The 24,633-nt window shown below is 42.0% G+C and overlaps 1 protein-coding gene and 1 non-coding gene across 2 annotated transcripts in view; both read right to left on the bottom strand.

Annotated features, from left to right (window-relative positions):
* Positions 1 to 24,633, bottom strand: part of FNTB (farnesyltransferase, CAAX box, beta) — an 81,184-nt gene that overhangs the window by 45,266 nt on the left and 11,285 nt on the right. Inside the window, exon 2 of the mRNA XM_061429143.1 lies at positions 523 to 587. Within this exon, the coding sequence (XP_061285127.1) occupies positions 523 to 587 (65 nt within the window). The remainder of the gene's footprint in view (positions 1 to 522; positions 588 to 24,633) is intronic.
* Positions 18,012 to 18,084, bottom strand: TRNAG-CCC (transfer RNA glycine (anticodon CCC)). Its single transcript has one exon. It is a non-coding gene; the product is annotated as a tRNA-Gly (tRNA).

The raw sequence follows: 24,633 nt of genomic DNA, 5'->3' as shown, positions 1-24,633 counted from the left end.
CATTGTATCTCTCACTTAAAGTGTGGCCCCAAGAATCTGCTGCACAGCCACCAAAAAGGGCCAGGCTAGGAGAGGCTCAAACGCCCCACATTTCCCAGTCAAGTCATAACACACACCAAAGGAATCCATCCTTTTCCATCCCCCTGACTCTATATCTGTTTCAAAGTGTTACATGAGAAAGAAAAACTTGAGAGTTCTGAACACCAGTGCAGAGGGTCAGAACTAAGCTACAGGATCACAAACTTTTTCTCTCTCTCCATCTTCAGAGCTCACAGTTCAGGCTCTGAGGGGGATCCCCATGTAACACCTGATGGCTCAGCTCCAGTGCACAACTCCTCCAGTGGGTATTCTAACAGTGGCAGGAGCTGGGGTCAGGAGCATCTTCAGGGAGCCACAGGTGAGGAAACATCAACCTCATAGCTACAATACCCCGAGGTTGGACAAGCTCAAGGAGGAAAGAAGAAAGGCTCCCACGGGAGATGGTACTTCCCAGCTCCACTCAGACTGCTAACCACAGCTTACCTTGGTACAAGGTGGTTGAACTTGTAAGAACTGAAGACCTCTTGGATCTTTTCTTCTACTTTTGCCTGGTAAGGATGTAGCAGATGGGAGAAAGAAAACAAAAACAGGTAAGACTTTTATCAGCTTTTTGTTCCTCTCGCCACAAATGCCTACTGGCTAGAGTTCCTTGGTGTGGCTTTGAACCTAACAGCATGATATGACTGCATGCAGGAGCTCTGCAGGAGGACAGGTTTGGGACAAGGACAGAAAGAATGATCTGCACCACATTAACATCACAACCCACTTCTCCAGTAAACTAATCCGTAATATCCAAACGAATGGCGGTTCTGTGGTTTGGCATCCCGACACCAGCTACTCGGAGATAAAGACAGATCCCTTTTGCTTGATCTGTTCTTGCCTGCTCTATGAAGTTGTTTAGGTGTTCGTTAACTGGTCATTCTCAAATACTCAATTTCTGCCAAGGGTCCTACTTCTTACTGTCAGATTTAATAATTTAAATACAAATTGAACAGTATTAAAATTCCTGAAGGGATTTACAAGAATATCGATCGTGGGGACACCAAAGAAACAGCACACCTAATCATCAGACCTGTGTCACACAGCAACTCCACAGTCCCATAAAACATAGACTCTCAGAAAGTCAAGTCACAAAGGAAATGAGATGACCACTCTCCTCTGAAGACCACAGCATGACGTGGTCACCAGCACAGCTTCCCTAAGGAAAGAGCACAGTAGTGCCGGAGGGGACTGACCAGCAGGACACAGGGTTTCAGCTTCACAGCCATCCTTGCTTTGTGAGGCCAGTCCTTGCTGAGATTCCAAGATACGTAATAATGTCCTCTCGTTGCAGTTGTTCAGTTACTAAGTCATGTCCAGCTCTCTGCGACCCCATGGACTGCAGCACGCCAGGTTTTCTGGTCCTTCACTATCTCCCACAGTTTGCTCAAATTCATGTCCACCGAGTCGGTGATGCTATCTAACCATCTTGGGAAATATAAAAAATGCATTATTTAATATTTCTGAAACACCCACTGAGTTAGAGCTTCCAGCTCCTTTGACAAGTGTGCAAGAATCAAGATGAGGGGAGCAGTGATGTGTATCAGCTAAAACGGCAGCCAATCTAAAATTTGTTTATATTTGGTTTCAGGATATGCTTTGGTATTTGCCTTTGAACATGAGTTTGAGGGACTGTCTGGCTAAGAATTTACAATACTTCAAAAAACAGACTGAAATCACTGTGAGATTGTCTCACGAGGAGTAAGAAAGTCGTCCCAGACTCCTCAGGACTCTCTCCCTGCCAGACATTGATATGAGACTAATGCAAAGCACCAGACTCGGCGGAACACAGACTGCGTTGTCAGCCATGCCTCCCTTGGTATATGCTGAACAAGATTAAAAAGAAAGAAAGAAAGAAACAGATGTCAGGAAGATCATTAAATAAAAAGATGTGTGTACTATATACTGGGGGGTTGCTGTTTTGTTTTTCTATAATATACTGTTATAGTTCAAGTGAACTGATGGATTCTGAATAAAACAAAAAGCAAGTAGGAGGAAAACTCACTTCCTGTACCTAAACACAAATCAATTCACATCCATATGACTTAATAATATTCAGAGGCTAATGGATGAGCATTCTAACTGACACGTAAGACCCCCAGGAGGGAAAGCTTCCAGCTGAGAACTTCTTAGGGAAGTCCCACCATCAGTCACCATTTGGGCAACATAAGCAGCCAGGAACCAGGTGATGAAAACCAAGGTTTATTTCTAAAGTAAGACACCTAACAGAAACACAGGTATGTCATACCTGCAAAGAAGAAACTGCTTAAACCATTCCCAACATAGTCTCATTTCTCTTCTGGTTTCCTAATTACTCCTCTTCAGAATGAACAAGTGACAGTCCAGTGAAGTTAGTAACTGACTTGTGTCTGAAAATATACATTATAAATTCTAATAAATACCAGAGTATTTCAGATCAGCTGTTCATGATAATGAACAAATAATTCACTTTATTTTCTCTTAAGAATGGGTACGTTTTTCCAACAGTTTTATCAAGATATAATTCATATACCATTCAATTCACCCATTTAAAGTGTATTATTCAGAGGTTTTTAGTATATTCACAGAGCTGCGTATCATCACCATAATCAATTTTAGAACACTTTCACTACTCCAAAAAGAAACCCCATACCCCTAAGCAATCACCCTCAATCCTTCCAGTCCCTGTCAATCACTAATCTACTTTCTTTCACTATCCATTTGGCTATTCTGAATATTTTATATAAATGGAATCAGTTGACGAGCATTTAGGTTGCTTCTACTTTTTGGCTATTATGAATAATGCTGCTATGAATATTCTTTTTTTTTTTTTTTGCTATGAATATTCTTGTCCAAGTTTTTGGATGGATATATGTTTTCATATGTATATACCTAATAAAATTTCCCAGGTGGCGCTAGTGGTAAAGAACCTCCCTGTCAATGCAGGAGACAGAAGAGATATGCATTCAGTCCCTGGGTTGGGAAGATCCCCTGGAGTATGAACTGGAAACCCACTGCAGTATTCTTGCTTGGAGAATCCCATGGACAGAGGAGCCTGGTGGGCCATAGGCCATACAGTCACAAAGAGTCAGACACAACTGAAGTGACTTAGCATGCACGCACGCATGAAACTGAGAAGGACCCTTTGGGCCTCCTGGGCACAGAAGCCTTTCTCTGCCAGCACCCTTTACCCATTCCTTGTTTGTAGGGAACAGACACCAGCCTTCATGATCTTCCCTGATTTCCAAAGGGCAGATTCAAATACTTGCTAATCAGGGAAGGGAGGGGATGCAGAGATAAGGGAGTGTTAGCCAGGAAAGGACAGTGCAGCCTGGGACAGGGTCCTGGTGCTGTCTCAGCTCAGTTCAGTCACTCAGTTGTGTCTGACTCTTTGCAACCCTTGAACTGCAGCACTCCAGGCTTCCCTGGCCTTCACGAACTCCTGAAGCTTGCTCAAACTAATGTCAATTGAGTTGGTGATGCCATCCAACCATCTCATCTTCTGTCATCCCTTCTCCTCCTGCCTTCAATCTTTCCCAGCACCAGGGTCTTTAACAGTGAGCTAGTTCTTTGCATCAGGTGGCCAAAGGATTGGAGTATCAGCTTCAGCATCAGTTCTTTCAATGAATATTCAGGATTAATTTCCTTTAGGATTCACTGATCTCACAGCTGAGAAAAGAAGAGAAGCTAAAGGCAAAGGAGAAAAGGAAAGATATACCCATCCGAATGCAGAGTTCCAAAGAACAGCAAGGAGAGATAAGAAAGCCTTCCTCAGTGATCAATGCAAAAAAATAGAGGAAAACAATAGAATGGAAAAGACTAGAGATCTCTTCAAGGAAATTAGAGATACCAAGGGAACATTTCATGCAAAGATGGGCACAATAAAGGACAGAAACAGTATGGACCTAACAGAAGCAGAAGACATTAAGAAAAGGTGGCAAGAATACACAGAAGAACTGTACAAAAAAGACCTTCATGACCCAGATAACCATGATGGTGTGATCACTCACCTAGAGCCAGTCATCTTGGAGTCTGAAGTGAAGTGGGCCTTAGGAAGCATCACTACCAACAAAGCTAGTGGAGTTAATGGAATTCCAGCTGAGCTATTTCAAATCCTAAAAGATGATGCTGTGAAAGTGCTGCACTCAATATGTCAGCAAATCTGGAAAACTCCACAATGGCCACAGAACTGGAAAAGGTCAGTTTTCATTCCAATCCCAAAGAAAGGCAATGCCAAAGAAAGTTCAAACTACTGCACAGTTGCACTCATCACACACGCTAGCAAAGTAATGCTCAAAATTCTCCAAGCTGGCTTCAACAGTACATGAACTGAGAACTTCCAGATGTTCAAGCCGGATTTAGAAAAGGCAGAGGAACCAGAGATCAAATTGCCAACATTTGTTGGATCATAGAAAAAGCAAGAGAATTCCAGAAAAACACCTACTTCTGCTTTACTGACTATGCCAAAGCTTTTGACTGTGTGGATCACCACAAAAATTCTTGACAAGATGGGAATACCAGACCACCTTACCTGCCTCCTAAGAAATCTGTATGCAGGTCAGGAAGCAACAGTTAGAACTGGACATGGAACAACAGACTGGTTCCAAATTGGGAAAGGAGTACATCAAGGCTGTATATTGTTACCCTTCTTTTTTAACTTATATGCAGAGCACATGCGAAATACTGGTCTGGATGAAGTACAAGCTGAAATTAAGATTGCCAGGAGAAATATCAATAACCTCAGATATGTAGATGACACCTCCCTTATGGCAGAAAGCAAAGAGGAACTGAAGAGCCTCTTGATGAAAATAAAAGAGGAGAGCTGAAAAAGCTGGCTTAAAACTCAACATTCAAAAAACTAAGATCATGGCATCCAGTCCCATCACTTCATAGCAAATAGATGGGGAAACAATGGAAACAGTGAGAGACTTTATTTTCTTGGGCTCCAAAATCCCTACAGATGGTGACTGCAGCCATGAAATTAAAAGACACTTGCTCCTTGGAAGAAAAGCTATGACCAACCTAGACAGCATATTAAAAAGCAGAGACATTACTTTGCTGACAAAGGTCCCTCTAGTCAAAGCTATGGTTTTTCCAGTAGTAATGTATGGATGTGAGAGTTGGACAATAAAGAAAGCCAAGTGCCGAAGAACTGATGTTTTGAACTATGGTATTGGGAGAAGATTCTTGAGAGTCCCTTGAACTGCAAGGAGATCAAACCAGTCCATCCTAAAGGAAATCAGTCCTGAATTTGGAAGGACTGATGCTGAAGCTGAAACTCCGATCTTTAGGCCACCTCATGTGAAGAACTGACTCATCTGAAAGACCCTGATGCTGGGAAAGATTGAAGGCAGGAAGAGAAGGGCATGACAGAGGATGAGATGGTTGAATGGCATCACCAACTCAATGCACATGAGTTTGAGCAAGCTCCAGGAGTTGGTGATGAACAGGGCAGCCTGGTTTGCCACAGTTCATGGGGTCTCAAAGAGTCAGACATGACTGAGCTACTGAACTGAACTGAACCAATCTCCTTGCTGTCCAAGGGACTCTCAAGAATCTTCTCCAACACAATTTAAAAGCATCAATTCTTTGGCACTCAATCTTTATGGTCCAACTCTCATATCCATACATGACTTCTGGAAAAACCATAGCTTTGACTATATGGACCTTAGTCAGCAATGTGATGTTTCTGCTTTTTACTACACTTTCCAGGTTTGTCATAGCTTTTCCAAGGACTAAGTGTCTTTTAATTTCATGGCTGCAGTCACCCCATGATCTGCAGTGATTTTGGAGCTCAAGAAAATAAAATCTGTTTCCACTGTTTCCCCATCTATTTGCCATGAAGTGATGGCACGAGATGCCATGATCTTTTGAATGTTGAGTTTTAAGCCAGCTTTTTCACTCCCTTCTTTCACCCTCCTCAAGAGGCTCTTCAATTCTTCACTTGCTGCCATTAGAGTGGTATCATCTGCATTTCTCAGGTTGTTTATATTTGTCCCAGCAAACTTGATTCCAGCTTGTAATTCATCCAGCCCAGCATTATTTTCTGCTTCACCCAAAACTCTGCCTCTGAGATTCGATTTGGCCCTAGTGCACAGAGGCCAAGTTTTTGGCATGACTAGGAGTCAAACTGCTGGATCATATGATATATTAATGTGTAATCATTTGAGGAACTGCCAGACTTTTCCACAGCAGTCATACCATTTTATATTCCCATCAGCAGTATATGAGAGTTCCAGTTTCTTCATATCCTCAGCAACATGATATTATGTGTTTTTGATCATAGCCATCCTAGTGTTTGTGAAGTAGCAGATGAAAGTGAAGGAGGAGAGTGAAAAAGTTGACTTAAAGCTCAACATTCAGAAAACGAAGATCATGGCATCTGGTCCCATCACTTCATGGGAAATGGATGGGGAAACAGTGGAAACAGTATCAGACTTTATTTTGGGGGGCTCCAAAATCACTGCAGATGGTGATTGCAGCCATGAAATCAAAAGACACTTACTCCTTGGAAGGAAAGTTATGACCAACCTAGACAGCATATTCAAAAGCAGAGACATTACTTTGCCAACAAAGGTCCGTCTAGTCAAGGCTATGGTTTTTCCAGTGGTCATGTATGGATGTGAGAGTTGGACTGTGAAGAAAGCTGAGCGCCAAAGAATTGATGCTTTTGAACTGCAGTGTTGGAGAAGACTCTTGAGAGTCCCTTGGACTGCAAGGAGATCCAACCAGTCTATCCTAAAGGCGATCCTGGGTGTTCTTTGGAAGGACTGATGCTAAAGCTGAAACTCCAATACTTTGGCCACCTCATGCGAAGAGTTGACTCATTGGAAAAGACTCTGATGCTGGGAAGGATTGGGGGCAGGAGGAGAAGGAGACGACAGAGGATGAGATGGTTGGATGGCATCACTGACTCGATGGATGTGAGTCTCAGTGAACTCCAGGAGTTGGTGATGGACAGGGAGGCCTGGCGTGCTGCGATTCATGGGGTCGCAAAGAATAGGACACAACTGAGCAACTGAACTGAACTGAACTGAAGTCACTATAGTTTTGAATGCCTTTCCCTGACGGCTAATGATATTGAGCATCTTTTTATAGGTTTATTGGACACTTGTAGATATTGTTTGGAGAAATGTCTATTCAGATCTTTCTTCATTTTTTAAACTGGGTTATTTGTCTTTTATCAATGAACTGTAATAAATCTTTATGTATTCTAGATACAAGTTCCCTGTCCTACTCCCATTCTGTGGGTTGTTTTCAGGAACTGGTGTATTTTTTAATAGAAAACAATCACTTCAAAGCACAAAGTATGATTTTCAGAGTACAACTTTTAAAATAGTACTAGCAATAAGCCTACAGTTTTTTGAACAAATAGTAGTGGATTAATACAGAAATGAAAAACTAGTCATCTGAGGATGAGAAAATGAAAGTAATTGCCAAAGCATGCAACATCCTTTTCTACTTCCCCTTCTCTGCATGTCATCTGCCAGTGTTATATAAATCTGAGTAATTTTGTCACTGGGAAGATATAAGCATTCTTTCAATGTTCTGATTTGCATAGCAGAAGGAAAGGAAAAAAGCTAGTTGTATATAAAAGAGTTAACATAGCGGGCCTGAGACTGCTATCCTTAGGAAGGCCTCCTTGAAAGGTAGATCCTCGCTGGAGTCTGGGAGCCTAGAATATGCCAGGGTTCCCACCATTCCCAGAGCTGATAAGACTGGCTCACTAAGCCTAAACTGTAGAAGCAAGTTAGTTTATGCTGAGCAGCTATTTTCCTTCTGGGAGCCTGGAATTATTCTAAAAAGAGGGTGCTGGCTTTTAGTGACCAGGCCCACTAAAAACCATGAGCAACAAGTCTCTAACGGGCTTCCCTGGTAGTTCTGCATGTGTGGTCACAGTTTGATACTGGAGAAATTAAATTCCTTCTCTGTGACTCCACTGGGAGAGGACTCTTAGACACTTGTCCTAGATTCCTGCAGACTCCACCCATGAGCCTCTCCCTTGGCTGATTTGCTTTCTAGCCTTTTGCTATAATAAGCCATCACCTTGAGTACAGCTATATTCTGAGTACTCTGAATCTTTGTGTAAGCAGAAAAGGCAGAGGTCCGCAGAGAAAGAAAATCCAACCTGACTTTCCTGACATAAGAGAAGCCATTTTTGGCCTAAGCCACTCTGGGATCTAAGCCTGGCCACAATACTTGCCCTTGAACAGGTCTTAGTAATCAATGATCTTAAGACACCAAAGAATGCAGAAACTATCAGGCAAGAAAAATAACAGTAACAAAGACAACACATGAGTTGTGAAAATTCCTAGTTCTCTTTTAATGGTAAAGAGCAGCTTGAGGCCTCAACCACCAGATCTACTGGAACCAAAGGCTGACGATGGTGATCTTTACTGATGCTTCTGACTTTAACCAACTAAAGCTTGGACTCAAGCCTAATCATGAATATGCATATACCCTAGTAAAACTTCCCCAGCTTTGCTGTTAAGGGAGACACTGCCTTGGGAAAGATTCCCCAGTGTTCTCCCTATTTGTAGTAATAAATCTTTCCTTCTTCCAATCTTTGATTTGACTGTGTCTTTTGGCTCAACATCCACCAAGAGGGAAACCCAGTTTTCAGGAAACATAAGTAGTGCTCAAAATTCTCTAAGCCAGGCTTCAACAATATGTGAACCATGAACTTGCAGATGTTGAAGCTTATTTTAGAAAAGGCAGAGGAACCAGAGATCAAATTGCCAACATCTGCTGGATCATTGGAAAAGCAAAAGAGTTCCAGAAAAACATCTATTTCTGCTTCAATGACTATGCCAAAGCATTTGACTTTGGATCACAACAAACTGTCGAAAATTCTGAAGGAAATGGGAATACCAGAACACCTGACCTGCTTCTTGAGAAATCTGTATGCAGGTCAGGAAGCAACAATTAGAACTGGACATGGAACAACAGACTGGTTCCAAATAGGGAAAGGAGTACGTCAAGGCTGTATATTGTCACCCTGCTTATTTAACTTATATGCAGAGTACATCATGAGAAATGCTGGGCTGGGTGAAGCACAAGCTGGAATCAAGATTGCCAGGAGAAATATTAATAACCTCAGATATGCAGATGACACCACTCTTATGGCAGAAATTGAAGAACTAAAGAGCTTCTTGATGAAAGTGAAAGGGGAGAGTGAAAAAGTTGGCTTAAAGCTCAACATTCAGAAACCTAAGATCATGGCATCTGGTCCCATTCAGTTCAGTTCAGTTCGGTCGCTCAGTCGTGTCCGATTCTTTGCAACCCCATGAATCGCAGCACGCCAGGCCTCCCTGTCCATCACCAACTCCTGGAGTTCACTGAGACTCACGTCCATCGAGTCAGTGATACCATCCAGCCATCTCATCCTCTGTTGTCCCCTTCTCCTCCTGCCCCCAATCCCTCCCAGCATCAGAGACTTTCCCAATGAGTCAGCTCTTCGCATGAGATGGCCAAAGTACTGGAGTTTCAGCTTTAGCATCATTCCTTCCAAAGAACACTCAGGGCTGATCTCCTTCAGAATGGACTGGTTGGATCTCCTTGCAGTCCAAGGGACTCTCAAGAGTCTTTTCCAACACCACAGTTAAAAAGCATCAATTCTTCAGTGCTCAGCCTTCTTCACAGTCCAACTCTCACATCCATACATGACCACATTACTTCATGGCAAACAGATGGGGAAACAGTGGCAGGCTTTATTTTGGGGGCTCCAAAATCACTGCAGATGGTGATTGCAGCCATGAAATTAAAAGACACTTACTCCTTGGAAGGAAAGTTATGACCAACATAGACAGCATATTAAAAAGCAGAGACATTACTTTGCCAACAAAGATCCCTCTGGTCAAAGCTATGGTTTTTCCAGTAGTCATGTATGGATGTGAGAGTTGGACTATAAAGAAAGCTGAGTGCTGAAGAATTGATGCTTTTGAACTGTGGTGTTGAAGAAGGCTCTTGAAGGTCCTTTGGACTACAAGGAGATCCAACCAGTCCATCCTAAAGGAAATCAGTTCTAAATATTCACTGGAAAGACTGATGTTGAAGCTGAAACTCCAAAACTTTGGCCATCTGATGTGAAGAGCTGAATCATTTGAAAAGACCCTGATGCTGGGAAAGATTGAAGGTGAGAGAAGGGGGACGACAGAGAATGAGATGGTTGGATGGCATGACCGACTCAATGGACATGAGCTTGAGTAAACTCCGGGAGCTGGTGATGGACAGGGAGGCCTGGCGTGCTGTAGTCCATGGGGTCGCAAAGAGTTGGACACGACTGAGTGACTGAATTGAACTAGTACTAGTGAATCAGTAAACCTAAGAGTGGTCTTGGGGGTCTCCAAACATTAGTAAAATTAAAAATTTAGCCTTTGGGACAGAATTAAGAAAAGCAGTCACATCAACTGCATAGTGTCTATAAAGCAAGAATTATAATTAAATTCCTTTTTAAAATTTTATCAAAATTCTCAGAATTGAGGGTAAGTATTTAAAAAAAAGTTACCTAAATCATGAAGAACTCTAACACTGTATAGCTCTCAAGTCAGAATTAGTAAGGAAGGGAGTAAGGAAGAAAGGAAGGAAGATTCAGCTTCAATATAGAGATGCTAAAGTGTGTCCGCTTTCCCAGGACTTTGATTTTATCTTGAATTTTATCTTGAATTTCCATGTCTCCTTTTTACCTCAAAGCAAGAGACTATGCTGTTCTAGTTAATCTCTCCTTTCGGCAGGAGAGGCCCACAGGCAAGGCAGCTACCAACTGGCCGCAATACAAAAGGTTCTTAACAGCCCTACAGTAAGAGATGCTTTTCTCTTGTGTAAACAGCAAAAAGCCCATAGGTTCATTTCTCTTGAGCACAAAGCACACAGTCTGTGACCATGTTAATGAAAGTGATTTGGCTCTCTTCGGAGGAGGATGACATCCGAAAGCATCTGTTTCAGAAACACTGCTACATGAAATGTTACAAGAAAGGTCATCAGGATTAGTCATCAGAAAATTTAATCCCAAGGGATTAGCTCTTCAAAAATGTTAAACAACTTGAAATAAAGGATCTTTGATTGGCTCCAGATTCAAAACATACCAGAAAGATATAAAAAGAATCTTGAGAAATCAGGGAAACTGAAAAACAAATGTGAATATTAGATGGTATTAAAGAATTATTTTTAATCTTCTTAGTCAGTCAGTTCAGTTGCTCAGTTGTGTCCGACTCTTTGCAATCCCATGGACTGCAGCACACCAGGCCCCCCTATCCATCACCAACTCCCGGAGTTTGCTCAAACTCATGTCCACTGAGTCGGTGATGCCATCTAACCATCTCATCCTCTGTCGTTCCCTTCTCCTCTCACCTTCAATCTTTCCCAGCATCAGGATCTTTTCAAATGAGTCGCCTCTTTGCATCAGGTGACCAAAGTATTGGAGGTTCAGCTACAAATCAGTCCTTCCAATGAATATTCAGGACTGATCTCCTGTAGGATGGACTGGTTGGATCTCCTTGCAGTCCAAGGGACTCTCAAGAGTCTTCTCCAACATCACAGTTCAAAAGCATCAATTCCTTGGCACTCAACTTTCTTTATAGTCCAACTCTCACATCCATATATGTACTGGAAAAACGATACTTTTGACTAGACGGACTTTTGCTGGCAAAGTAATGTCTCTGCTTTTTAATATGCTGTCTAGGTTGGTCATAGCTTTTCTTCCAAGGAGCAAGTGTCTTTTAATTTCATGGCTGTGGTCACCATCTGCAGGGATTTTGGAGCCGCCAAAAATAAAGTCTCTCACTGTTTCCACTGTTTCCCCATCTATTCGCCATGAAGTAATGGGACCAGATGCCATGACCTTAGTTTTCTGAATGTTGAGCTTTAAGCCAACTTTTTCACTCTCCCCTTTCACTTTCATCAAGAAGCCTTTTAGTACTTCTTCAATTTCTGCCATAAGAGTGGTGTCATCTGGATATCTGAGGTTATTGATATTTCTCCCAGAAATCTTGATTCCAGCTTGTGCTTCACCCAGCCCAGCATTTCTCATGATGTACTCTGCATATAAGTTAAATAAGCAGGGTGACAATATATAGCTTTGACGTACTCCTTTCCCTATTTGGAACCAGTCTGTTGTTCCATGTCCAGTTCTAACTGTTGCTTCCTGACCTGCATACAGATTTCTCAAGAAGCAGGTCAGGTGTTCTAGTATTCCCATTTCCTTCAGTATTTTCCACAGTTTGTTGTGATTGGAAGGACTGATGCTGAAGCTGAAGCTCCAATACTTTGGCCACCTGATGCGAAGAGCTGACTCATTTGAAAAGACCCTGATGCTGGGAAAGATCGAGGGCAGGAGAAAGGGACGACAGAGGATGAGATGGTTGGTTGGCATCACTGACTCAGTGGACATGGGTTTGGGTAGACTCTGGCAGTTGGTGATGGATAGGGAGGCCTGGCACGCTGCAGTTCATGGTATCGCAGTCAGACACGATTGATCAACTAAACTGAACTGACACAGTCAAAGGCTTTGGCATAGTCAATAAAGCAGAAGTAGATGTTCTTCTGGAACTCTCTGCTTTTTCGATGATCCAACAAATGTTGGCAATTTGATCTCTGGTTCCTCTGCCTTTTCTAAATCCAGCTTGAACATCTGGAAGTTCACGGTTCACATATTGCTGAAGCCTAGCTTGAAGAATTTTGAGCATTACTTTACTAGAGTGTGAGATGAGTGCAATTGTGCGGTAGTTTGAGCATTCTTTGGCATTGCCTTTCTTTGGGATTGGAATGAAAACTGACCTTTTCCAGTCCTGTGGCCACTGCTGAGTTTTCCAAATTTGCTGGCATATTGAGTGCAGCACTTTCACAGCATCATCTTTCAGGATTTGAAATAGCTCAACTGGAATTCCATCACCTCCACTATCTTCGTTCATAGTGATACTTCCTAAGGCCCACTTGACTTCACATTCCAGGATGTCTGGCTCTAGATGAGTGATCATACCATCATGATTATCTGATTATTAATCTTCTTAGGTGTGATTTTATTGTCTTTATGTAGAATGTTATTCTTAAGAGACGCATGCTTTATTGTTTAGTGGTTAACTGTCAAAATAACTTCATCTTCTTTCAAAATCCAGGGGAAAAAATAGTCATATACATATAGACTTATACACACACAAACACGTGTGCACACACCATGTAAACATACAGACACAACCCCCAAAGGAAAACTTGTGTCCTGGCTAGATGATTCATTATTGGGTTATCTCTACTAGGTTATCTCTAGTCTAGTTGTGACACTAGACTATCTCGTAACTCTGTAGAGATAGAAGTTAATTTGCAGAAAACTGACAGTAATGCAAATAAATTCTGTCCACAGAAATGCAAACTGTATCTAGTAAAGTGCAACTATCACTCTATGACTATTGACCAGTTTTGCATCCATTTGCAAATCTATTTCCGCATTCCTATCTGACTATAAATGTATGGCATGTTGAGTTCTTATCTGAAGTACTGGGTTCATTAGTCAAATAAAGTCTTTGACAGGTGCTCATTTTATATTTGTATGAGTCATGATCTTATTATCTTTTAAAATTTATCCTTGAACAGTTTATGGGGGTCGGGGAAATTAGGTGGAAGGCAAAAAAATACTATCAATTTTTCTGTATATTTGAAAATTTGTATAATAAAAAGTTATAAATTATTAAGAATTAAAACAGAACACTTAATATCAAGATTCTGGGCTTCCCGGTGGTGCTAGTGGTAAAGAACCCACCTGCCAATGCAGGAGACTGGGGTTTGATCCCTAGGTCAGGAAGATGCCCTGGAAGAGGGCAAGGCAAACCACTCCAATATTCTTGCCTGGAGAATCACATAAACAGTGGAGCCTGGAGGGCTACAGACCATAGGGTGACAAAGAGTTGGACGTGACTGAAGTGACTTAGCACGCACGCACCAAGATTTCACCACAACTACTTTTTTGAAAAGTCAAACACATCTGCCCACACACACTGTACATGTATTTATATGTATAGTAGTTAAATAGATGTTGAAATCAATTAGAGACTGCTTCTGTCAATTTAGAAGCAAATATTCTACAATGTAACACTGACAGAGACTATTGTTGTTGTTGTTCAGTCATTCAGAGGTGTCCAACTCTTTGCGACCCCATGGACTGCATCATGCCAGACTTCCCTGTCTGTCACTATCTCCCCGAGTTTGCTCAAACTCATATCCACTGAGTCAGTGATGCCATCCAACCATCGCATCTCTGTTGTCCCCTTTTCCTCCTGCCTTCAATTTTTCCCAGCATCAGGGTCTTTTCCAATGAGTCAGCTCTTCACATCAGGTGGCCAAAGTACTAGAGTTTCAGCTTCAGCATCAGTCCTTCCAATGAATATTCAGAGTTGATCTCCTTTAGGATTGACTGATTTGATCTCCTTGCTGTCCAAGAGACTCTACTTAATGAAACTTTAATTATGCTCCTCTGAATCCTCCTCCCAATCAGGCCTTGACTTTTGTACTTCTGTGTCCATCTTTGCAGTATGAAAAGGCAAAAAGATAAGACACTGAAAGATGAACTCCCCAGGTCAGTAGGTGCCCAATATGCTACCGGAGAACAATGGAGAAATAATTACAGAAAGAATGAAGAGACAGAGCCAAAGCAAAAACAACACCCAGTTGTGGATGTGACTGGTGATGGAAGTGAAGTCTGTAAAGAACAATATTGCTTAGGAACCTAGAATATTAGGTCCATGAATCAAGGTAATTTGGAAGTGGTCAAACAGGAGATGGCAAGAGTGAACATCAACATTTTAGGAATTAGTGAACTAAAATGGACTGGAATGAGTGAATTTAACTCAGATGACCATTATATCTACTACTGTGGGCAAGAATCCCTTAGAAGAAATGGAATAGCCATCATGGTCAACAAAAGAGTCCTAAATGCAGTATTTGGATGCAATCTCAAAAACGACAGAATGATCTCTGTTTGTTTCCAAGGCAAACCATTCAATATCACAGTAATCCAAGTCTATGCCCAAACCAGTAATGCTGAAGAAGCTTAAGTTGAACGGTTCTATGAAGACCTACAACTTCTAAAACTTATACCCAAAAAAGATGTCCTTTTCATTATAGGGGACTGCAATGCAAAAGTAGGAAGTCAAGAGATACCTGGAGTAACAGTCAAATTTGGTCTTGGAGTACAGAATGAAGCAGGGCAAAGGCTAACAGAGTTTTGCCAAGAGAACACACTGGTCATAGCAAACACCCTCTTCCAACAACACAAGAGAAGACTCTATACATGGACATCACCAGACGGTCAATACCAAAATCAGATTGATTATATTCTTTGCAGCCAAAGATGGAGAAGCTCTATACATTCAGCAAAAACAAGACTGGGAGCTGACTGTGGCTCAGATCATGAACTCCTTATTGCCAAATTCAGACTTAAATTGAAGAAAGTGGGGAAAACCACTAGACCATTCAGGTGTGATTTAAATCAAATCCCTTATGACTATACAGTGGACATGACAAACAAATTCAAGGGATTAGATCTGAGAGACAGAGTTCCTGAAGAACTATGGATGGAGGTTCGTGACATTGTACAGGAGGCAGTGATCAAGACCATACCCAAGAAAAAGAAATGCAAAAAGGCAAAATGGTTGTCTGAGGAGGCCTTACAAATAGCTGAGAAAAGAAGAGAAGTTAAAGGCAAAGGAGAAAAGGAAAGATATACCCATCTGAATGGAGAGTTCCAAAGAATAGCAAGGAGAGATAAGAAAGCCTTCCTCAGTATCAATGCAAAGAAATAGAGGAAAACAATAGAATGGAAAAGACTAGACAACTCTTCAAGAAAATTAGAGATACCAAGGGAACATTTCATGCAAAGATGGGCACAATAAAGGACAGAAACAGTACAGACCTAACAGAAGCAGAAGTTATGAAGAAGAGGTGGCAAGAATACACAGAAGAACTATACAAAAAAGATCTTAATGACTCAGATAACCACGATGGTGTGATCACTCACCTAGAGCCAGACATCCTGGAATGTGAAGTCAAGTGGGTCTTAGGAAGTATCACTATGAATGAAGATAGTGGAGGTGATGGAATTCCAGTTGAGCTATTTCAAATCCTAAAACATGATGCTGTGAAAGTGCTGTACTCAATATGCCAGCAAATCTGGAAAACTCAGCACAGGACTGAAAAAGGTCAAATCCCAAAGAAAGGCAATGCCAAAGAATGCTATCAATTCCCAATTTTCCTTGCTGTATTCAGACTTGAGCCCAATCTCTCTCCCCCACTGCAAAACACCATCATAGTAGTCCTCCTTGAATACAGTCTTCTTTAACATGTGTCATGAATAATTTTTTCTTTAACAATATCCCTCCACATCCACCAGCAGAATGACTCAAGTTGAAAAGAGGGACAACACCAAATGTTGGCAAGGGTGTCAAGGAACCAGAGCCCTCAAACACTGCTGGTGAGAGTGTAACATGTATGATCACTCTGGAAAAGGCTAGTGGTTTCATTTAGAACTAAACATACACCTACCCTGCGATTCAACAATTCCACTTGCAGGTTTTTAACCCATGAAAGCACATGATCGTAAAAAGGCTTCTACAAGAATGTTTATAACAGCATTATTCATTATATCCAGAATCTGGCAACGGCCCAGTTGTACGTCATTAGGAGAATGGATTTAAAAAACCAACAATGGAAAAAAAAAAAAACACAACAGAAACCTTTAGAGCAAGTAGCTCAGAGGCAGTGTACCAAGCTGAGCTTGTTAAAAATATAAATTTTCAGGTCATAGATTTATCGAATTAGAAACTACTAGGATGGGGCCCACCCAGAGGATTCTTTTTAACAAGTCCTCCAGAGGATTCTGACGCATGCTTATGTTTGATAGATCAAAAAGGTTTTCTTTAATAGTCACAGTGGATTTCAGCTCAGAGGCTGATGCTTCAGTTTGACTCCAAATAGGACTTTCTTAATTTATATCTTTTTTTTCAACTGCTCACCACACTTTTCTTCTTCTTAACTAGTAAAGGTTAAACAAAGGTGACAAGGTAAAACATTTCTTCTGAATAAATATCCTAATACTTTGAGTACAAGATTCAGCAGGCGGTCAGAGTTGACAGAGTCTCTGTAACCAGCTGGCGTTCCTCTCTATCAAGGCTGAGATCCTTTATGAACCCTTTATGAACCATGGGTTCTCAACCCTGGCTGCCTATTAAAAGAGCTTAAAAATACCAATGCCTGGGTCCCACCCCCAGGGGTTCTGTTTTAATTGGTTGGGGGTACAACTCTGGAGGAGGGGATGGGGAGGCCAAAGCTCCCCAGCTGATTCTAATGGTCAGCCCGATTTGAGACCACTGCCCTCACTGCCGGAGAAGGCAATGGCAACCCACTCCAGTACTCTTGCCTGGAAAATCCCATGGACGGAGGGGCCTGGTAGGCTGCAGTCCATGGGGTCACTAGGAGTCAGACACGACTGAGCGACTTCACTTTCACTTTTCACTTTCATGCATTGGAGAAGGAAATGGCAACCCACTCCAGTGTTCTTGCCTCGCGAGTCCCAGAGAGCCTGGTGGGCTGCCGTCTATGGGGTCGCACAGAGTCGGATACGACTGAAGCGACTTAGCAGCAGCAGCAGCAGCCCTCACTGCCAATTCCTTGTTTAGAAAACCTTGTTTTAACATCAGGTGTTCCAAAGTAATGAAGGAAAATTAAGTTTAAATCATAAATGAAAATGAAAAGAAATCATTAGAAAATGAAATCACTAGAAAAGAGTTCCCAATGGCCCACAGATCCGCAGCTATGTTATCAGTAGTAACCGGCATCATTCAAAGGTCAGGCACACAGCATTACTGTGCTAGAATGTTCAGGAAGTGTCCTCTAGTAGCTTTTTTTTTTTTTTTTTTTTGCCATGCCAGGTCAGGTCTTAGTTGTGTTTAGCTAATGCATGTGGAATCCAGTTCCCTGACCAGGGATTGAACCTGGGATCCCTGCATTGGGAGTACAGAGTCTTAGCAACTGGACCACCAGGGAAGTCCCTTTAGCAGCATTTTTCATTAAAGAATTCCTAACAGCCCATATACATACGAAAACGTGGTTTAAGGCAGAGATGGGAAAATCCAATATTAAAGGAAAAAACATGGACAGTAAGTGTTGCTAATAAAAACTGCCTTCCGACCTCACATCCCAAAAGTAAATAAGTAAAATCCAGGTTGATTAAACTCAAATATGAAAAACTTGAGTCAAGTGATTAAAACAGCATATAGGAGAATATCTTTATGTTCTTGGGATAGACAAAGATTTCTTCTAAAAGCCTAAACTATAAGGAAAAAGACAAAGAAGAACATAAAAATAAGCAAGATTAAAGGCAAACAAGAGCCTAGGGGAAGATATTTGAAACGTATGTAAAAGATACTATATTTTCCAAATTAAGACTGCTGACAATAAAGTCTCAGAGAGGGTGATGGCAAAATAGAACTCCGCTAATTACTTGCTCAGTCATGTCCATCTCTTTGCGACCCCATGGACTGTAGCCTACCAGGCTCCAGAAAATCCATGGGATTTTCCAGGCAAGAGGACTGCAGTGGGTTGCCACTTCCTTCTCCAGGGGATCTTCCCGATCCAGGGATGGAACCCGGGTCTCCCGCATTGTAGGCAGACACTTTACCGTCTGGGCCAGCAGGGAAGTCCCACTAATTGTAGTACACCACTGCTGCTGCTGCTGCTAAGTCGCTTCAGTCGTGTCTGACTCTGTGCAACCCCACAGATGGCAGCCCACCAGGCTCCTCTGTCCCAGGGATTCTCCAGGCAAGAACACTGGAGTGGGTTGCCATTTCCTTCTCCAATGCATGAAAGTGAAAAGGGAGAGTGAAGTTGCTCAGTTGTGTCCGACTCTAGCGACCCCATGGACTGCAGCCTACCAGGCTCCTCCGTCCATGGGAGTTTCCAGGCAAGAGTACTGCAGTGGGGTGCCATTGCCTTCTCCAGTAGTACACCACTAATTAATGCTTAAATTGCTAGAGCCACTGTGGAGGGCAACACAGTAGCAGGTAATAACACTGAAAAGACACAGACCCTACAACCCAGCAATTCTAACTCTGCAATGGAGATATACCTAGAGAAACCCTTGTCTGCCCTCCCAAACCTCTTTAATGTACAACATAACTTAGTCCTAACAATACATCTCTCACTTTCTCCAGTCATGAGGCAATTGGTCACTTAGGATATGGCAAAAAGGGAACATAAGAGTTCGGAGTTAAGTCTACTCATTTGTCAAAAGTTTACCCCTGCTTCTGACAGGGCACAGGCTAAGTGTTTCTATGGACAGAATGGTTTTAAGTTTACTGAAGTCAGATTACACATATTGAGGAGTCCCAGAATATGCCATCCCAAAACAGGCCTTTTTGGTATATGGATTATTTTAAGCTAAAGGCCACTGATAACCAGGAGATGAAGAAAAAGCTCTAAAAACAAGGCAATTGTAAAGTAATTAACCTCCAATTAAAATAAATAAATTTATATTAAAAAAATAATAATAATAAAAATAAATAAAAACAAGGCATTAAGTTTCCTTTTGTAAAGATGTCTCCCTCTCCATACCAGGGGGTGGAGGACTCCTAACAACTCTAATCAATGGCGAAGGCACTGACTTAAATCTGAATGGCAAACCTAACTAAACAACTCTCGTTTACCATACTTTTCCTGGATCGTTCCCATGAGTTGTCTCCCCAGCCCCAAAGCCTAAAACCCTTTCTTTGTTTTAGCCTAAGGTGGCATATAAGGACATATAATTACCCTTTCAATGGGTGTTCCCATGTGTACATACACAATGCACATGTCAATAAATTTGTTTATTTTTCTCTTGTTAATTTGTTTTTGATCAGTCTAATTTACAGGGCCCCATCTGGAGAATCTAAGCTGGGTACTGGAAAAGATTTTTTCCTTCCCTACTATATATTTAAATGGATATACAGGAGAAGGCAATGGTAACCCACTCCAGTACTCTTGCCTGGAAAAATCCCATGGACGGAGGAGCCTGGAAGGCTGCAGTCCATGTGGTCACTGAGGGTCGGACATGACTGAGTGACTTCAACTTTCACTTTTCACTTTCCCACATTGGAGAAGGAAATGGCAACCCACTCCAGTTTTCTTGCCTGGAGAATATCAGGGACGGGGGAGCCTTGTGGGCTGCCGTCTCTGGGGTCGCACAGAGTCAGACATGACTGAAGCAACTTAGCAGCAGCACAGGCACATGTAACTTTATATAATATGAACTATTAAATATACGCGTGTGTGTGCATAGTCTATGTACACGATATAAACTAATATGTGTATCAGTTTGTGGTTTTCAACAAAGGAGAGACTACGTGAGAATCTTGGGGTCAGAGATGCAGTGACTGCCCCCAAGTCCCCAAGACTTAGGTGCCATGGCAATACAAATGCATATCTAGCCATCCGCCTGCATTCTTGACAGCTCTGTTTAAAAGACAGCTTATGGAATTTTTCTAGAAGTTCAATCGGAAGCACAGAATAATTTCCATTCATAGCTGAGTGGTTAAAAAAAAACAACTCATACATTTGGTACTTTTTCTTTCACAGCTTCTATCTAAAGCAAATTTCATGCTGCACCAACTTTCATATCATAGATCATCACTTCCCTGCTCCCTACATCTCCCCCTCTCTCCCAGAGAAGGCCCATTCCAGAAAGCAGAGTTGCTGCCTGAGATTCACGCAAATACTGAAGAAGTGGTAAAGAACCATTAATAGATTAAATATAAGAAAAGGATTCATCCTAAAACAATTATCCCTCAGAAAAAACAAGTCACCTTATAGGAAATACTTACAAAGTAACTCTTGCTGTGGGGAGTTCTTTCAGTTCTTTATTTTGAATATGAACCAATTAGGGTTGATACATCAGCCTAGAAGAACCTCAGTTAAGGTTGGTTTCGGCTGTCTACAGAGGTCAGCTGATGGTATCAATGAAAGAAGACAAACACACATTTAAATGCCTGGGGATATGAGCTCACACTTCCATGTGTAAACTGCCACTGTAAACCCTTTCAAAGATCCCTTTAAAAAGTAATAAAGTGTTTAAATTGTGAAGATCAAAGATATGCACCAACTGGACACATCGTAAAATAATAATAATTGTAACTTGTGATAAAATATTCAGTTATCTTTTCCATATTCAAAAGGGATGTATCTCGAAAAACTAAAAGTGTGGCCTGCAAAAACATATTCATAGGGAGGGAGGAGGGAGGAGGGTTCAGGATGGGGAACACATGTATACCTGTGGCGGATTCATTTTGATATTTGGCAAAACTAATACAATTATGTAAAGTTTAAAAATAAAATAAAATTAATTAAAAAAAAAAAACATATTCATAGATCTAAGATGTAGCTCCAATGATAATAAAAACATTAAGGTCAAAGATGGATATTAAGAATTTGAAGACAATGTTTTATGAATATGAGGAGGAGAAAGAACAGTATTTCTAAATTAGTGTGATTTTCATAATGGGATTTTAAATAGTATAGATACCTAAATTTATTTATTTATTTATTTATTTTGATACCTAAATTTAAAATGTAAATCTTGTCAGTAGGCTTTTGGTTTGTTTTGTTGTCCAGTTGCTAAGTCAGGTCCAATTCTTGGCGACACCATGGGCAGCAGCACGCCAGGCTTCCCTGTCCTTCACTATCTTCTGGAGTTTCCTCAGATTCATGTCTCTTGTGTCAGCGATGCCATCCAATCATCTCATACTCTGTCATCCCCTTCTCCTCCTGCCCTCAATCTTTCCCAACCAGCATCAGGCTCTTTTCCAATGAGTTGGCTTATCCCATCAGGTGGCCAAAGGATTGGAGCTTCAGCTTCTACAAGTACGTGCATACAAGTATACTCCAAAAAGCACTTCAGGGAGCTTTTTAAAAGGAAAACTGGGAGATTTTGATACTTGCACTTTGAGCAATGTGATATATGCTAAATTTCAATAAAATAAAATTGATTCACATAACTAGCCTACTAAGCATTTAACAAGCAAAGCTCTGGTTCCTTTTATCAGAAGCATAAAAAACTAGTTAGTCTGACCATATGTAGGAACTTGTTCCACTTCCATTTAATAATCTTTCAGAGACTAGAACTTGAACCATGTCATCAGCAGGAGTCGAGGATTCGCCCCTGGATTCCCAGTGCTCCCTCCTTTAGGATCTGCAGCAGTACAATGCCTGTCACTTGCGGCCAGCTCTTTGGCCTGGCTCTCTTCATCCCATTCTACCTTCCCCTCTTCCCCATCTACCATTAGATCAGCCGCCTCATCCGTTGACCTAATTCCCTACCACAGCCAACCTGTAAGTCTTCCCTCTTAAGGGCTCCTCAAACTGGCATGGCTGTCCCTCAAACTCCATCTTTACAGCCCGACCCCATCCACATCCTCCATGAAGTTGTTCTGACTCCCTCAGCCCACAACAGATCAGCTTCCACTCCCTGAAACCTCGCACAATGCAGTCAGAATTGAGCACTTCATTATATGCTCTTGTGAGTCATTCTATGATTGCTTCAGGAGTATTCTTTTTTTTCCCCCTCTAAGAGAAAAGAATTCATCACCGACTCAATGGACATGAGTTTGCGAGAACTCCAAGAGATGATGAAGGACAGGGAAGCTGTATATTGTCACCCCGCTTATTTAACTTATATGCAGAGTACATCATGAGAAACACTGGGCTGGATGAAGCACAAGCTGGAATCAAGATTGCCGGGAGAAATCTCGATAACCTCAGATATGCAGATGACACCACCCTTATGGCAGAAAGTGAAGAGGAACTAAAGAGCCTCTTGATGAAAGTGAAAGAGGAGCGTGAAAAAATTGGCTTAAAGCTCAACATTCAGAAAACTAAGATCATGGTATCCAGTCCCATCACTTCTTGGGGCTGACAGTGGCTGACTTTATTTGGGGGGGGGGCTCCAAAATCACTGCAGATGGTGATTACAGCCATGAAATTAAAAGACGCTTACTCCTTGGAAGGAAAGTTATGACCAAACTAGACAGCATATTAAAAAGCAGAGATATTACTTTGTCAACAAAGGTCCGTCTAGTCAAGGCTATGGTTTTTCCAGTGGTCATGTATGGATGTGAGAGTTAGACTATAAGGAAAGCTGAGTGCAGAAGAATTGATGTTTTTGAACTGTGGTGTTGGAGAAGACTCTTGAGAGTCCCTTAGACTGCAAGGAGACTGCAAGGACTCCAACCAGTCCATCCTAAAGGAAATCGGCCCTGGGTATTCACTGGAAGGACTGATGTTGAAGATAAACTCCAATATTTTGGCCACCTGATGCAAAGAGCTGACTCATTTGAAAAGACGCTGATGTTGGGAAAGATTGAAGGCAGGAGGAGAAGGGGACGACAGAGGATGGCATCACTGACTCAACAGACACGCGTTTGGGTGGACTCCGGGAGTTGGTGATGGACAGGGAGGCCTGGCGTGCTGCAGTTCATGGGGTTGCGAAGAGTAGGACACAACCGAGCAATGGAACAACAACAAATAATTCTTCTAGATTTCCGTCAGAATTGACTGTTACTTGACTGAATGTTGTCTAATGACATCATGCCATTTTAAGCAGAGAATGCTTTTGCCTCTGTTCAAGGGCTGTCTAAAAGGAAAATGAGAGTAGTATCTTCAGTAACAACTGCTTTTGGTAAGCCTGCTACCTCTGAGACTGTACTGGTATTACCCTACCAGCCTGAATTATGGAACATTTGCAATGGGGTGGCTGCAGGTGACACAAAAAGGAAGACAATCACTAATAATACAACAACATCTTGCTTTGTGGTCATAAAAGGTCCTCTGAGCATCAGGTTCGTTGAGAAGTAAAACAGCTTGTCAAGACAGAGACCTCCAAAAGATACCCAGAATTTCAGCACTGCTCATTACCTCCACCACCACAGCCCTGAGCAGAGCCATCATCAATTCTGCAATAGCCACCTAACTGGTTTCCCTGCACCCACGCTGGCCTCCTCACAGCCTACTGTCGACAGTGACCTAAATGGGCCTGCTGAAATCTCAAAAGATTGTGGCCAAATCCTCCAGTTACAGATCAGTCTGACCTCTGGTAGGAAACAGATGGCACATTCAAAGTGGGTGATCTGAGGAGAGTTCCTATCACGACACGGGGGCTAGCAGCATAGGGGTCCTTCACCCCCTTCTAGACCTGAAGAATGAAGAGAAGGAGTGGAGGAGGAGGCAGAGCGCTCCATGGAGGAGACAATTAGGGATTGATCTTAAACCTAGAGACAGCCCCACCCAGACAATTCTTTGAGAAGAGAATACAGACGCCCATCTCATCCTTCTCTCTCACTCATCCCCTACTAATACTCCCTGTGGGTAAATGCAACCAGAAGTCAGAAAGCAAGGCTGCCTGTCAGTGCAGGTCTGCCTACTGGGACCTACAGAGCAGGTTAGAAAAGGGTGGAGTGGCTCTGGAGAGGTAAATGGAAGCTATTCAGCCAAATGGCTTCCCATCTCAATCAGAATATCTGAAAGACAAGATCCAACCTCAGCTCCTATTCCATTTGCTAACCTCTCTGC

The sequence above is a fragment of the Bos javanicus genome, chromosome 10 (genome assembly GCF_032452875.1).
Source record: "Bos javanicus breed banteng chromosome 10, ARS-OSU_banteng_1.0, whole genome shotgun sequence".
NCBI lineage: Eukaryota > Metazoa > Chordata > Mammalia > Artiodactyla > Bovidae > Bos > Bos javanicus.
The sequence above is the reverse complement of the archived record's forward strand: the minus strand, read 5'-3'. Positions and strand labels throughout refer to the sequence as shown.